This window comes from Clarias gariepinus, chromosome 9, assembly GCF_024256425.1.
Source record: "Clarias gariepinus isolate MV-2021 ecotype Netherlands chromosome 9, CGAR_prim_01v2, whole genome shotgun sequence".
Lineage (NCBI taxonomy): Eukaryota > Metazoa > Chordata > Actinopteri > Siluriformes > Clariidae > Clarias > Clarias gariepinus.
Genome location: NC_071108.1, coordinates 18,060,840 through 18,077,533, shown reverse-complemented (window position 1 = coordinate 18,077,533; position 16,694 = coordinate 18,060,840). Strand labels below are relative to the sequence as shown.

Sequence of the window (16,694 nt, the reverse complement as noted above, 5' to 3'; positions counted from 1 at the left end):
AACTGTTGAATGTGATTTTCTTGTGTGTTGTTGACCTTATAGGATAATTTATGGTCTGTAAGTCGACAAAGATCCCCAAACAACGTGTTTACAAGTCATAAGTTAAAAACTATTAGTTGTGTCACAATCGGTGCAATCCCAGATCTAAAATCATTTACCTGGAACAGAACTGTTCTATATTAATAGTTTTCTGAGAAGCACCAGGCATGTGAATTATGCACATAGATCACTCCTGCTGTACACACACTTAATAATAGCGATGTATACTTCATGTGGACAGCAAACTATAGACAAAACTGTAGCTTATAATATTTATAATATTTAAATGTCAGTCTTATGTTTATTGCTATGGAGTTTTTAGTTCATTTGTTGTTTTTGGTTAATGTTGCTGTGAACTGCTGCCAACACTGAAATAATGTTAAACGACATCATTTCACTTCTGACCTCAACTCTAAGCCAGGTTTCACCATCCTGCCATTACAATGACCACCACTTGTTTCCTTGTTTTCAGACATACACCGATCTTTAAGCACGCTAGAAGTAATAATTCCTGGTTTAAAAAGAAATCCAGATTGTTGGTCAATCTAAGAGTATCCTAGAGATAAGTAGCTAGGAATCTAGAAATAGTCCTTTGCACTATTAACAGAATCATAATAATTTTTTAAAAAAAGGTTAAAACATCCACGTCCAGGTTCGATTCCCGCCTCGGGTCTGTGTGCAAGGAGTTTGCATGTTCTCCCCGCTCTTGGTAGGTTCATTTCAGGTTCTAAGACATGCATATTAGGCTAATTGAATGAATTCATGGTTTTGGGCCTTAAGAAAGATATCTTTAAAGATCTGTTAAGAAAAAAAAACATTTTATTCTATGCCTAAGCAGCTTGTTAGAATAGAATCTACTAATAGATTAACTTTATTTGCTAAATTTTTTTTTCAATTTTGGTGCATTCATATTACGATGTAGGTACTGAAAGTAATGCATAAATATTTTATTAATTGACACAGGTCATTCAAACGGCAGATGTTGGTAGAGTAACTCAACATAGTCTCTATCACAAGAGATGCATTTGTGCCATCATTGAACCCACCTCTAATCATCTTTGAAAATTCTAATTGCAGTTGACGGTCTTCCACTGCACTACAGAATGTTTACAGAGATGCCACCAATGAAAGACAAGCAATGTGCAAAGAAATTCAATGAAGAGGAAACTAGCATTAAAGACAAACCATACATCAAAAACATCTATACATCTTTAGAAGGCAGCACTTGTGTATTCTCACTCTTTATTTTTCCCTGTCCGTGATTATGCCGTGAGGGCATTTAATCACAAAAATAAATCAATACATCCTTAATGATGGAGAAAATTAACTGACCTCCAGGTCACAGACCACATGATGTAGAAATGGGGACACAAAGTTGTGTTAAAGAGACGAACCTGCTGATTTTTTTCTACAGTCATGTTGACTAGATCACTTGGGAGTTGGTCCTTTAAAGTAGGCCTAATTAGAAGAAGGGTTTTTTGCTTTCTACGTATGTAGTCCATCAGCCACACCACGTGTGGTGTCTAACATTCTGCACTGTGGCTACAAGGCACACACCTTACTACACTATATGGTCAAAAGAATGTGTTCACCTGAGCATTGAACATAATATTCAATTTAAACAATTCTAATATTGTTTCATCCTCTGCTGCTATAACATACATTTGGCTATATCGTTTAACACCTATAACTCATTTGGTGGTGGTCAAATTGACAAAGCCACAACAAAAATCGTACTAGAACTCAGGAGTCTACTATACTTCTAACGCCAGGTCATTAAGGTCAGTCTCTGGCCAGATCCCAGCTTTGCCACATGGCGTGATGGTCAGATTTCACCCAGAAAACAGCAGCTTGGGCAGTGATATTTATAACTGTCTAGGTGTTCGAATATGTAAATAAACAAAGAATAATTATAAACAAGTAGAAATCTATGAGTCATTATAATAAAGACACAAACAACAAACCATATAAGACTTTTTTGTTAAGTGGGTTAATAGCTACAAAAACACTTTATATTAAAAAATCCTTTAAAAATGGCACAATAAAGTGCGTAATGCAGTAATTCTTTTTATACTATTGAAACTATATACTACTGTTAGTGCACGTGTGGTTACTTTAATTGTAGCACCTGCTGTTTCCACAGCTCACACTCTTTCTGAGGACGTCAATGTGTCCTCAGGACCCGTTGCTATTTTGGTTTCAGGGATAATTATGTCTTCATATCAAGGGGATAGACTATCCTAAATATCTTCTCCCAGTAATGGCTCTTTCTATTCTCAGCTTCCTGATTTGTTTGTTACAGTAATGCAGTTGCCAAGTACTAGACAGAATTGCAATGTACTGTATTAAACAGGAACATACACACTTATGTATATGGGAAGATGAGACCTACCAAAACTCCAGGTCCAGACATGTTGCTTTCACAAGTGTGTGTATGCCTGGTATTTTTGCAGAAAACTTATTGCTTCTATTATAATATGTTATGGAAAGAATCTTCCATAAGGAAATGAATCTTATATAAGGAAGGAATCTTATATTTTACAGTACCAGTTCCAAAAAACTAAGACCTATTGCACATAGTTTTCATGTAGGTCTGTTTGCGTTTGCATCCACCAAGAAAGAAGAACATGCACGCAGACCCTGGGGCCGGTATTAAATCACACTTCAGGGTGAAGGTGCAAGGCGACAGTAAGCCACCAGGCCACCAGATAATATAATTTAAACAGTACAAAGAAGAAAATATATGATTATCTATCCTTTAAATTGCATGCAGACCAGTGTAAGTTTCACTTAGTTCACCATAGTTAAAATTGATGTTCGTGAAATTTTTATTATGATTTGATGATGATATATATTTTTAAAAACTCTTTATATGGATTTTAGGTAGTGAAGGGTCATGGTACTTGGTTTAAACAGAACACATTTTGATCAATGCCGCATTGGTCAAAGTGTTGGCACTGCATAAAGTTTGATATTCAAAATCCAAAATGGCCGCCTTGACAACAAGCATTTAAACAAACAAACACACACAGCGGCGGACTGTATTCACTATTCAAGCTTTCAAATTCGGTTGAATAAAAATAAGTCGATACGTAAGGAATATATCTCTTCGTTTTTTTGTTTTTTTTTACTTTTTCAAATGCGTTTGGTGATAAAACGCTTGATGCCCTGCAGAAATCCCGAATTGAATAACATTTTAAAATAGTGCACTACATAGGGTGCACAGACTTACACGGCATGCTCTACGTAGTGCGCCTGTATAGGGAGTGAGGAACTATTCGACATTCCGCAGTAGCATGTCACTTACCTGGAGTTTTTCATATTGTGAGAGACGTCTTTGTACACTGAGTGTGTCTTAGGCTTTTTATCCAAAAAGAATTATTCAGAAAATAAAAAAGTTGGTATAAAGAGAGTGTACTAGCGCTGTAAAATGCAGCATTTAGAAGAAAGCATGGCTGTGGCGAATACAACAGACTTCCTACGAAAAGCTGAACACCTAAGAAAGCTGTAAGTAAACAATAATGAAAAACGTGTTTTAATTCTTTTAATAAAACAATGCTCACAAAAGTATTCAGAATAACTCATTTATTACTGTATCTGTGCAGGGTGGATAAACATGAAAAAGAAAGAGGAGCAAGCAAGCATAGAAGGAGGAATGACCTGAGAGAGTGTTTCTGTGAGTTAGAAGAATTTGAGAACAAGCTGAACATGGAGCTTAAGGCTGAAAGTAAGTTGTTGGAAAGTAAGCTGTGGTTTCCTTTTTACTTAAGTCAGATTTAAAGGGCTTGGGTTTCTAAGTGGCACTTCAAGTCACTTTTATTATAGAGGCTGAGAGTTGCCATAGAGTCTAAGCTGATGACATCCATCTATTTTGAGTTTTTTGACTCTCTTCAGTCATCTATAATCTTTCTGTTTCAATATTTTATTTATTTTCTTCCCCACAAACCGAGCTACGTTGTCCAGTTCTTAATCAGATCAGACGGGGTAAATATCAGAAAAAATCTGTGAAAGTCTATGAAGTTTGGTTGTGTAGCTAGTCTCCGGTCTGGTGAGCTACCTTCAGCTAAATAATTTATAAATTATGTATAAATCAAGGTGATTTAATAAAATTCAACAGAGGATCTCTGACAGGAGACAAGCTCGGTTACAACATAACATTATCAATCCCCATTAAAACATGGACCCATTTCTAACATTTTAACTATATATTCGTCTGAGACCTGTTGTGTACATTGCAATAACTTCCTACAACCAGGAAGAAGTTTGGCAAAAGAATTATACTAAACAGTCCTCATATAAGTATGGTACAAGGATATGTATATGTGTATATACAGAAATCCACGGTGGCCAGTGTATGCATTGGTCACCAGTAGTTCCGACAAAGGCAGGCGTTTCTCACTAAAAGTAACAGTAGACAGTGTCATCATTAACTGTTATGCCATACTGTGAGCATGTCACAGGCATTCTTTACCTTCTGTAACAGTGCGTATGACAGGCAGAGAAGACTGACAGGCTGACAAAACACTGAAGCAGAGTGAGGAGCAGCAGCAAGCGAACCACATAAAAGTTTACCCGTGTATATATGTATATATACTGTTCCTACAGGGTAAACCTAGACCAATCAGACCACATGACTCTTTTTTAATATTCCACAGTCCATTCTTTATGGTCCTTTTAAAAAATTATGGATTTTTCCAGATTATACTCGCTGATAAGTTGTTTTCTTAAGGCTACACAGATGTTAATACCAATTCTTTGAGTTCTCATCACATTGTTTGTGTGGAACTACTCTAATAGACATCTTTTTTTTTTGAACAATCTTGCAATCTCTCATCACACCCATTCAGTCTGTTTTTCTGAACAGATTTCTTCCTTGACAAGGATGGTTCATCACTATTCTTCCAGGTTTTAATAATATATTATAAATATATTTAATATATTTAAAATTTTAGTAGTTTTAGCTCAGTTTCATTTCTTTAGTTGTTTTCTTTGCTTGATGCAGGCCAATAATTTTACCGTTGTTTCCTGACATGGTTGTTTAAAAAATGAGAAGTTAATTACTGCATCATGGTGAGGGTTAAATTTGCAGGATTAAAGACCTTCTTGCCAGCTGAACCATAATAATCACTGCAGTAATTATCCAATTAAAGGTTTTCACCTACTTGATCAGTTAAATCCAGATGGTAACTCTTTTTTTTCTCAGGCAATGTTTTATGCATAAGTAATGTAAACTGTTATTTTATTTGTGCAAGTTGTTAGAACAAAAAATGTCTGTCAGAAATTGACCTATTATATTATAAGTGTTGGTGACAATACATTTATTAAATACAGAGTTTGGCCTCTCCAAAGCAGCACTAGTACACACATAGAATAATACATATTGGCCTCTTTCACAGTTGCAAAACTGTAAAAATCAGTAGCATTTAGCATGTATGCACAAAAGCTCCATCATTATCTTGTTAATTTCTAGGGAAAACACTGTATTGTACTAAATATTAGCAAGGCTGTGGTTAAGAAGCAATAGTTGATTTTCAGTACAATGGATGATTGCGAAAGTGATATTGCCTTTCTACAACAGTTCTATAAACATGAAATTAATAAAGACTAACTGAAATTTCAGGAACAATAAACAACTATTTTTGTTTAGTTTTGCTTTGTCCAAGAAAGTTATTTCCAAAGTATTTTTCAACCAGAAAAGATGAAAGTCAGAGTTCTTCCGTCCTGTAACTTTTCTTCATATTTTATTAATTATTTGTTAATTTTATCTTATTATAGTTGTGAAAGTGCAGCAACAGCTACAAAAAATCCGAAATGGTGTATACATATTCCAGGGGCAGCTGATGGATGTGAAGCCATCTCCCACTTGTAAGTAACTTTATAACAAATTCTGTATTTAAAATTCAAATGACTGCAAATATAACCTTTTCTTCTCTGTGTAAATGTAGACTTAATCATGTTTGTTAAAGAAACATTTTCTCTCTTTAAATGTCAGTGATACAAAAACTTAAAGACATCATGGGTGAGATCGAAACCTCTATCAGCACTTTCAAAGAAGAGCAACAGCAAAGGTATAAACCCACTTTCTTGTGAAAAATTAAGCTTTTAACTTATGCCTGACATGCACAAAGCACATTGTTAACTCAGTTTTTCCCTGAAGTTTTGAAGAGCTCTTGCTGGAAGAAAGGACTTGCTGGCAAGAGATGTGTGCCTTTGAAAAAAAGATTGACTCTTGGATATTGGATGGAAAGAAGGACGTTAAGTTTCCTTTAGTTCGGAAATCCAAGCATAGCACGGCCACAAATAGGAGACAGGAGTTTCCTATAGAAGTGACTGCTCTGGAAACTTTCCTGCAGCACACTGGAGGAAAACTGGGCGGCTGGGACCAGTATGACCACCAGAGCTTCCTAAAGGTGTGGACCAAACACCATGGCAAACCTTCCTACAGGTCCGAGGTTAATCTATACTTACCAGGCAAGACTGAGGAGGATATAAGATTGCATGAGGAGTGGTATCTGGAAATGTGCTACCTCCAGGAAAAAAAGAAAGAGGTAAAAGTTTACTCTGGACTTTTTACTGCTGATTGCTGATCTGATAAAGTCTTTTGGGCTGTTAAAAAGGAAGTATGTAATACAACTAGAAAATCTTTAAGAAGCTTTGTTGGTTGGAATGTGGTAAGAAACTGGCACATGATTATCAAAGAGTAGAAGTGAAATAAACTGACTTTTCCTTTACAAATAACAGGGGTTAGACAATGAAACTTAAACGCCTGGTTTTAGACTACAATAATTCATTAGTATGGTGGCCCTAGGCCTCCTTTTAAAGCCAATACAGCATCAATTCGTCTCGGGAATGACAGATACAAGTACTGCACAGTGGTCAGAGAGATTTTGAGCCATTTTTCTTGCAGAATAGTGACCAGGTCACTACGTGATGCTGGTGGAGGAAAAATCTTAGAGCACAGGCACCAAACAAATCATTGATAACACAATACATCTGCATGGATTGAAAACCTTCAGCGCAGCAAGGCTTCCCCTCCTCAAGAAGACACATGTACAGACCCGTCTGAGGTTTGCCAATTAACAGAGATAGATTGGGATAAACTGCTGTGGTCAGATGAGACCAAAATTGAGATCTTTGTCATCAACTCGACATGCTGTTTTTGAAGGAAGAAAAATGCTGACTATGATACTAAGAACACCACAGTCCCTACAGTCAAGCACGGAGGTGGAAACATTTTGCTTTGGGGCTGTTTCTCTGCTAAAGGTACAGATTGACTTTGCTGCACTGAGGGGCCAATAAATGAGGCCATTTTTTGTAAAATTTTGGATGAGAATCTCCTGAAGATGGGTTGTGAATGGGTCTTCCAGAATAAAATTGACCCCAAACATACTGCCAAGGCAACTAAGGAGTGGCTCAAGAATAAGCACATTAAGGTCATGGAGTGGTCTAGCCAGTATTTAGACCTTAACCCAATAGAAAATTCACAGAGAGAGCTGTAACTTCGAGTTGCCAAGCTACAGGCAAAAACCTTAAACATTTAAAGAAAATTTGTAAAGAATAGTGGATCAAAATGCATCCCAAGATGTGAGCAAATCTGGTTAACAACTACAAGAAACATCTTCCCACTGTGCTTTCCAGCAAGGGTTTCTCTACCAAGTACTCAGTCATGTTTTACTTGGGGATCAAATACTTACTGTATTTCCCTTCTTAAAATGCAACTTAATTCATAACATTTGTATAATTAGCTTTTTCTGGATTTTTGGTTGATATTCTGTCTCGATCTTTAACCATAAACCTATGATAAAAATTATAGACCCTTCATTTCTTTGTAAGATCTGTAGGGGATCAAATACTTATTTCCTCCACTGTAACCTGTAAAGGATAATAGTTATATTATTACAACGGTCTTGGTTTGGTTAGTGTCATGAAAATTGTTTCCAGTCTAGTCCTGTGTAGCTGTTTTATATATTAATATGCTTTAAAATTATGAACACAAGGTGGTCTATTTGGCTAAAATGTACTCTATTTTATTAGGCTATTCAGAAATGGAGGTCAAAAAGGCAAAGTGAAAGGGAAGCTCGTGTGCAGCATGAACACCAGGTTGTAGAGGCTGAGAGGAATGAGCAAGAAGTTTCTCAAGCCAAAGCCGAGCGCCTCAAACAGGAAAAGGAGCGCAGGGAAACAGCACTCCGTCTGGAGGCCTGGAGGAAGCAGCGGAAGCAGCAGCAGGAGCAGGAGGAGGAGCAAAGTCGTAGGGAAGAAGTGCTGAGGAGTAAACGACTAAAGGAGGAAAGGCGGAGACAGCAAGAGGTCAAACTCACTGTGGAGGCTCATATTAGGGAAAAAAAAGAAGAGGAGGAGCTGAGAATGCTGGAGAAGGAAGAGCAGGAGCGAGTGGAGGTGGAAGAGAGGAGGAGACTGGCTGCTGAAGGCATCAAACGGTTTCAAGAGAGGGTGAGTTTAAAGAGATTAGAATTGTATTCTGATAAAGTCTCAGAAGTTATGAGTGCAGTACTGCAGTTTCTCTGTACAGGATCTACATAAACTTGAGACAAAACTGCAGGAAAAGCAAGCTAAAGAGGAGGAGGAATTGGAACGGCTGAAAAAACTGACTAAACTAAAGGAGAAGGTAACAATGTAGCAGTTCATTGGAAATCAATAGTCTATAGTATAAATTCATTTTATTAAAAATAATAATAATAATAATTTTTTGCCAGGTTGAAAGTCACATCAGCCGAGATCCTTCAAGACTCTGGAAACCAACTAAAGGATGGGGAGAACGCACCAAACATATTGAGCCAACAGGGGGTGGACCTGTCTATCACATGTTTCATAGGTATGGATTTATTTTATACATTTATCTGTTTACATAAGGCACCAATGGGGTTTTATCTCCATTTATAAAATATCATCAGATATTAGTGCTGCACGATTAATGATATCGCAATCGCGATGTCAGCCTATGCGATTACATTACAGCAAATGTTGCGATTATATTAAATAAACAAATGCGTTCGCGGACGTAACAAGACATTCATTCTAAGAGCTGTATGGCCATTTCTTATCTCAAAAATAAAAAATAACCAGTCAGACTCGTGTAGCGCGCGTGCTGGTGGTCACGTGACTTTCCGCAGCGCAGTGTGGAGACGGAAGAAAATTGATACAGAAGAGACCGACGCTGAACTTGTGCCCAGAAAAAATGCAACCTCTGTTATTTGGCGATATTTTGGTTTCAGGATATCGGACACTAAGCAGAAAGAGGTACTGCGCAAAATTGGCAAAACTAAAGTCGCTACATCAGGTGGCAACACGACAAAATTATATCAGCACCTGAAGCAACACAGAAAAGTATGATAAATGCATGGCGGTAAAAGCCAAGAGTAGTAAAAAGACCAAACAAAGCACAACCCAGTGTGAGCAAAACAAAACAACACATTATTACAGATGTTTTTGTAAGTCTCAGTAAGTGACGTAGCGACGTTGAACTTGAAATAACTGCAGTGAAATTTTTTTCAACTCCTACGGACCTTTGGTCAAGCAGGACGACGGAGACATATAATAGCCTAACCGCGCACAATGAGTTTGAACTGAAAAGCAGTTGCCTGCAAACATCGTATTTCCCTGACGATCACACCGGAGAGAACATACTGTATCCGCGGGTTTGAGAGAGGCCCTGGCTGCATGTGACCTCTGTAGGGATGGTTTGGTCGCAGTCGCAACAGACAACGGCACGAACATCGCCAAAGCGGTGGCGCCTAATCACTGGACTAGGTTACAGTGCTTCGGGCATAGACTTTATTTGGCCATCGGTAAGTTAAATTAGTTTAATCTTTTCATATTTAAAGCTACTTAACTGTATGTTAGAGAGGACAGCTATTAACAGATTTATTTAAGAATAAATGGAAATACAGTGTATGAGAGTGTATGACCCTAAAATTAATATGTTTAAAGGACACTTTTCTTTCCTTTAATCTCTTCTTCATCATTAGATTAAAAATGGTGAGTGATTTAATAAGAATACCAATAAAGTATATGTTACATCCTCCTTAAATGTCCCTGTTTTGGGACAAAATGTAAAAAAAAAAATAATAATTTAAATGGGTATTTGTTTTATTTAAGTTTTTAAGTTAATTTAATGTAATTTAATTCAATAATGTAAAGATGTTACTGTTATTTAAATTTGTACAATTTTGTTTTAATTAGAAAACATTGTTCATTTGTTCATAGTTGCTGGATTGCACTGTACACCATATCTCAGTTGAGAAATTTAAATTTCTGCATTGTTAGTAATGTGGGTGGATTTTCCTTGATAACAAGCAAGTTGAGTCATACCACTTGTTTATCGTGTCGCAATCGTAAATCGCAATTTTGACCTTAATAATCGCAATATGACATTTTTCCCAAATCGTGCAGCCCTATCAGATATGATGATTTATCTAAGGGTAATGTATTCTAAGGGTATACAGACTTTTACTCTGTGTGATTGTTTTTACATATAAGAAACTCCATTTCAAAAATTATCATTAAAATTGTTCCTACAAGTCAAACAGGTACCAGATATATTAAACCTAATAATGAAGTAAACAGCATAAAATGAGTTTGAACAGGATCTGCAGTAATATGACTCAAAGGAATGACAACATACAGGTGACAAATTAAAGAAAAAAAACACTGGGTTGTTAAGGTGCCAGCTCAAAACATTTTACTCAAAAATCATCACTGCAAAGATTCTACATGTCTTTGGAAATGTATTGGAGGTAAAAAAAAAAGATCCTTCTTAAAGATATTCCCTCCTTAAGTGTTTGATAATGAGGATGATAATGATGATGATGATGATGATGAGAAGTGAAGGCTTAAACATCACTTCAAATTCTCTTATCGGTCGGTTTGAGATATGGATATTACTGTATAATGACCACAGCAAATTACTTACAACATTTTTAGTCTCGTCAAACCAGCCCTTATAGAAAGGAGCTGGGTCATTATCAGGATAGAAATATTTTTTTTTATGATTTGGTTGTGTAATTGTTATCTCATGTTAACGCGTGCCATGTTATGTTTTATCACAGGGCAATACCTACATGGAGACAGGACCTTTAAAACTGCTTTAATGACCTTCAGGGCATCCAGAAATAAATACCATTGCTTTTTTTTAATTATTATAATTTTTTTGGATTTTTTCCCCCGATTTTCTCCCTAATTTAGTCGTGGCCAATTCCTCCGCGTCACTAGGGGGCTCCCACATTAAGGCTGCTACTACCATTCAGCCGGGAGGGCCGAAGACTATCACGTGTTTCCTCGCGTGACACCAGCCGACCGCATCTTTTCGAACTGCTTGCACACTCGGAGGAAAGCGCTAGCCTTTCGCGTGCGCGAGCTCACAGATGCCCCTGATTGGCTGTAGAGCCGTGATTAATGTGGGAGCACAAAGTACCTCTCATCCCTCCCCTCTGAGAGAGCTCTCTCTAGGGGTCCGGCTGTGAGAGGTAACAGCATCACCCGGGAATCGAACCAGCGACCTCCGGATGATAGGGCGAACCATTAAATAACCATTGCTGTTTGTGTATATAATGACTCTGATTCTGATAAAGGTGATACAGGTCCATGTTTACTGTTTGTAATGCCATTTATGTAAAAATTTTGGGTGTTTGTTTAATTATATTGTTCACTGTTATTTACACACAAAAGTAAAAAATCATTATCACTAATTATACTAAATCATACTTCCAAATAAAATAAAAAGTCTGAACTTAAAAGCAATGGTGATGGTATTTGGTATAATAATTAGGTTCTCTGTTTATTATTAAAATATTGGAAATTTGACAAATAGACAACTTTAGGTTTGGGTCCGTCTTAAAACTTATATAAACATAGGAATATTTAGTGGTCTCTTGGGTATTATGCTTTTCATGACGCATCAGTGACAAAAGTCCTCTTTTCCAAGTAAATCATGGTACTTGTGATGAAACTCCTTTATTTTCTTAAACTCTCAGGTCCTGTTAGAATTGTTCATAATAGTCACTGAATAATACACTCTATGATAAATAATAAGCAGGAAGTCATGTAACTGCCGGTAATACAAATGTAATCTGATTAAGCACGGCAGTTCAGACTGGTCATGTAAATACTCAAAACTGTTACTTCATACTGAAGATCCTTTCAACACACTATTCTAGCGTACAGCCTCAGAGTAATGACTCATAGTTGCATGATCCTATGTCACCAAGAAGAGGAAGGATTCCCTTTTGAGTGTGTTTCCTGTCAACATTTCTTCCTTATGTCATTACTGTGTTTCCTTGCCATGGTTACATCTGCTTTGCTTATTAGAGATTTCTGTAAAACTTGTAAGTGATTTTGTCAGTGGAAAATGTCATGCAAAGCTGTGGTGCAATGTGTAATATGTCTAAATACATCTAAACATAAATCTAAATGGACCTAATATATTTTGATGGCATAGTGGTAGGGGATTTAAATTTAATGTGTGTGTGTATGTGTGTGTGTGTGCGCGCATATGCGCGTGCATCTGTGTTCCCTGCAAAGGATTGGTACATAATGCAGTTACAGTGTAAAGTTAATCAGCTGACACTGCATCTCTTTGGACTATGAGAGGAAACCTGAATACCCAGAGAAAACTGGTTAAATGTGATGAATTGTGTGTTAAGTTCTTTGGGAACCTGACCACAGCAGGTGTTTGAAATTTACCCAACATTTCTCAGAGGTAGCAGAAGTACACAAATTCAATACTCAAGTGTAAGTACAAGTTCAAGTAGGCTTTATTGTCACTTCAACCATATACAGTTAGTACACAGTAAAATGAAACAACGTTCCTCCTGGACCAAGGTGCTACATGAAACATAAAGTTACGACATAAATTAACAGAAATTTAAGTTACAACATAAATTAACAGAAAGTTAGTTTAGTTAGTTACTGAACTAACTAACTAACTAAGAGGCCTAGTTAGCTGGCTTGCAGAGACAAGACAGGTTGACCTAACATAAATTACAACATAAATTAACAAAAATTTACTAGCTAAGGAAGACTATCTACAGGGTTTTTACAGACAACAGACAACATAAAGTGCACATGCACATGTGCAAACAAAAGCAACAAAGTGACAGTGCGACAACATAACGTAATAAGGTGTTGAGGTGATGAGTTGAGGTAGTGGAGAAACAGTAAACATTCCTTAACTTAACACAGCAGCAAGAATTAAGAAGTTAGTGCAAAAAATTAGTCCAGTAATGAATATTGTGCAAAAGAGCATTTACAGGTTGGTGTGTACGATAGTTTGGTGGTGTAGGTCAGTGTGTTTGCGCTTGTGTTGATTAGTCAGTCCCAATGTTTTAAGGTAATTGAGTTAAGCTGAGGGATAATGTTTGTGTGTGTGTGTGTTTATCAGTCCAGTCCCTTTTTGTTGAGGAGACTGATGGCTTGTGGAAAAAAGCTGTTGCACAGTCTGGATGTGTGCCCGAATGCTTCGGTACCTTTTTCCAGATGGCAGGAGTGTGAAGTCTGTGTGAGAGGGGTGTGTCCGATCAGCCACAATGCTGGTGGCTTTGCGGATGCAGCGTGTGGTGAAGATGTTCTCAATAGAGGGGAGAGAGACCCCGAAGATCTTCTTTGCTGTTCTGACTATCCGCTGTAGGGTCTTGCGGTCCGATATGACACAACTCCCAAACCAGACAGTGATGCAGCCGCTCAGGATGCCCTCAATAGTTCCTCTATAGAAGGTGGTCAGGATCGGTGGTGGAAGCTGGCCCTTCGTCAGTCTTCTTGGAACGAGGATACGCTGTTGGGCTTTCTTGTGTAGGGAGCTGGTGTTGAGGGACCAGCTGAGGTCCTTCTCTAGGTGGACACCCAGGAATTTGGTGCTTTCGACGATCTCCACAGAGGAGCCGTTGATGCTCAGTGGAGAATGGTCGCCTCGTGTCCTCCCAAAGTCAACAACCATCTCCTTTGTCTTGTCAACATTCAGAGACAGGTCTTTGTCTTTACACCAGTCCATTTGCCTCTGCACTTCCTCTCTGTACGCTGACTCGTCGTTCTTGCTATTGAGACCCACCACGGTCATGTCATCAGTGAACCTAATAATGTGATTCGAACAGTGTGAACAACAGGGGACTGAGCACACAGCCTTGTGGGGCCCCAGTGCTCAGTGTGGTGCTGGAGGTGCAATTCCCGATCCGTACTGACTGAAGCCTTTCGGTCAGAAAGTCCAGGATCCAGTTGCAGAGGGAGGTGTTCAGGCCCAATAGGCTCAGCTTCCCGATCAGTTGTTGGGGGATGATAGTGTTGAATGCTGAGCTGAAATCTATGTACAGCATTCTAACATGTGTGTCCTTCTTGTCCAAGTGTGTGAGGGCAAGATGGCAAGTACTTACAAGTAGATAAACCACTTTAAATTAAAACTCAAATATAAGTACTAAATACTTGCTTAAATCTACTTTAAGTGCAAAAGGACACAAACTACCTAAAGGAAGTGATTTTTAGTTATCTATCCCTGAAAAACAGCATTTTAGAATATTTTGAAGACAATGCTGTTTATAACATAAATGTGAGTCTAGTAAAAAAATTCTGCAGGGCTCTAAATTAACTTACTGATGAATAAATAAATGTACAATAAAAAGGCTGTGTTCAGATGTTTTACAGTTTCATTACACCTTGCATTAAAAGAAGTCAAATGTTTTAGGCCAATTTCTTTTAAACAACGGTTTTAACACAATTTATATTAATTATTTGACTGGCTGTTTTAGAGTTTTATGGATAAAAAAGAAAACAATTCAATGATACAAGTAGCTGCTCTGCCAAGCTTGTAGTTTTATTTCAAGGGAGCTGTGGCTTTTCAAATGCTAAAAATAAATCAGCGATTAAATTTGTTTAAAAAAATGAAGGTTTCAGCATCTAATAGTCAGTTCTGTATTAGTTGGCAATATGTCTTGGGGGGAAAATTCAACACACAAAACATAAAGGATTGTGGAAAAATTATAACTGAGAGATTATTAGTTTACATAATACAAAAAATAATAGACTTGTTGATAGCAACAAGACCTGACATTAATTAAATGAATGGCAAGCAGCATTGTTATCTTTCCTTTAATCGCTTTGCTAGTTAAAATAGCTTGTTACTACATAATTAAACCTGGTCATACTGCAAGCATACAGATGCAATAAAGTCAAAGGATGCATCAAAAACTTTATAAGCTTGTTATAAAAATAACATTGTTATTGCCATGAAACACAAACTAAACACACAAGTTCAAAACACAGCCCAAAGACCAAATGGGTGAGATGTGATGCCCAAGGAAACTGTCAATCACTTTGGTGCACTAACCAATAAATGATTGATGGAATATTTTCTGTTCCTACCCACATGGTGTAGCTTAGGTCATGTGAACATTTACCACCGTAAAAAATCTGGGTATAATTTTTGACTCCCATCTTTCCTTTCTACCTCACATTTCTTCACTTACTAAATCTGCCTTCTATCACCTCCGTAATATAGCTCGTCTATGGCCCTTCTTAGACATCAAGGATGCTGAGACACTGGTTCACGCTTTCATTACTTCTCGACTTGACTACTGTAATTCTCTTTTTTAAGGTCTACTACCAAATACAACATTAAATAAGCTCCATTACATTCAGAACCCTGCTGCTAGGGTCCTCACTTATTCAAAGAAATCCTCACACATCACTCCCATTCTACACAAACTTCATTGGCTACCTGTTCGCTCCCGCATTCAAATTCAAAATTTAAAGCACTCCATGGTCTTGCCCCCCCTTATATTTCGGATCTTATTCATACTTACTCCCCTGTTCGCACACTCCGATCAGCAGATGATGGTTTACTGTTAATTTCTCGCCATAGACTAGCATCATTTGGAGTACGAGCATTTAGTATTTCTGCCCCTACACTCTGGAATTCTATTCCCAAACACATCCGTGATCTTTCTTCACTACAGGATTTCAAAACCCACCTTAAAACATATCTTTTCTCTTCCTCTTTTCCCAATCTTTGAATATGTGTTTAGATCAATCCTACCGGTTTTCATGTTTATCTTTTTTTTGTTATCCTTAAGATGTCTTTTTCTATGTGTAAACATTTTTGTTACTGTAAAGCTGCCTTGAGTCTCCTGAAAGGCGCTATATAAAATAAACTTATTATTATTATTATTATTATTATTATTATTATGTTTAGATAAGAAAATGAATGCACTTTTGTATGTTTATAAAAGTACAGGCTTTTCATGAAAAGATTTAGAGTAAAAGTAAAAAGTATTACATGGAAAATTCTCAAGTAAAGTACAGATACATTAAAAAATATTTAAGTACAGTAACTGTACTTCATTACTCGCCTGCTCTGCCCAGCAGGTGTTTTTCATTGCAACATCCCCTAACTCCACACAGATCTCTGTTGCCCTGGACACACTGGAAGTGCTGGATGGCAGTGTTGAGAGTAAACATGTCCTGCTGTACATTTTCTTATAAAAGTCATATCTCCTCTATTGTATATGTGATGTGTGACTAAGTCTGTAACCCATGAAGAAGCCTCTGAATCCAGATTGAGGATTCTGGAGGCTATTGCACAGTCAGTCACACTACCAGTATGTACATGTGTGTGTCTATGCATGTGTGCATGTCCTTTGATGTTAGATTAA

At 37.4% G+C, this 16,694-nt stretch overlaps 1 protein-coding gene across 2 annotated transcripts; it reads left to right on the top strand.

Moving 5' to 3' along the window:
- Positions 1–3,347: 3,347 nt before the first annotated feature.
- LOC128529888 (coiled-coil domain-containing protein 112) lies at positions 3,348–16,694 on the top strand. Of its 2 annotated transcripts, none has more exons than XM_053503471.1 (9): positions 3,348–3,546; positions 3,645–3,766; positions 5,815–5,904; positions 6,032–6,107; positions 6,197–6,587; positions 8,074–8,493; positions 8,573–8,668; positions 8,757–8,875; positions 16,408–16,694. In XM_053503471.1, exons 1-9 carry the CDS (start codon positions 3,470–3,472, stop codon positions 16,562–16,564), a joined length of 1,548 nt encoding a protein of 515 aa, XP_053359446.1. In that variant the 5' UTR covers positions 3,348–3,469; the 3' UTR covers positions 16,565–16,694. The 2 variants fall into 2 exon arrangements, with proteins under 2 accessions (XP_053359446.1, XP_053359447.1); XM_053503472.1 differs by lacking the exon at positions 16,408–16,694 and adding an exon at positions 11,109–11,795.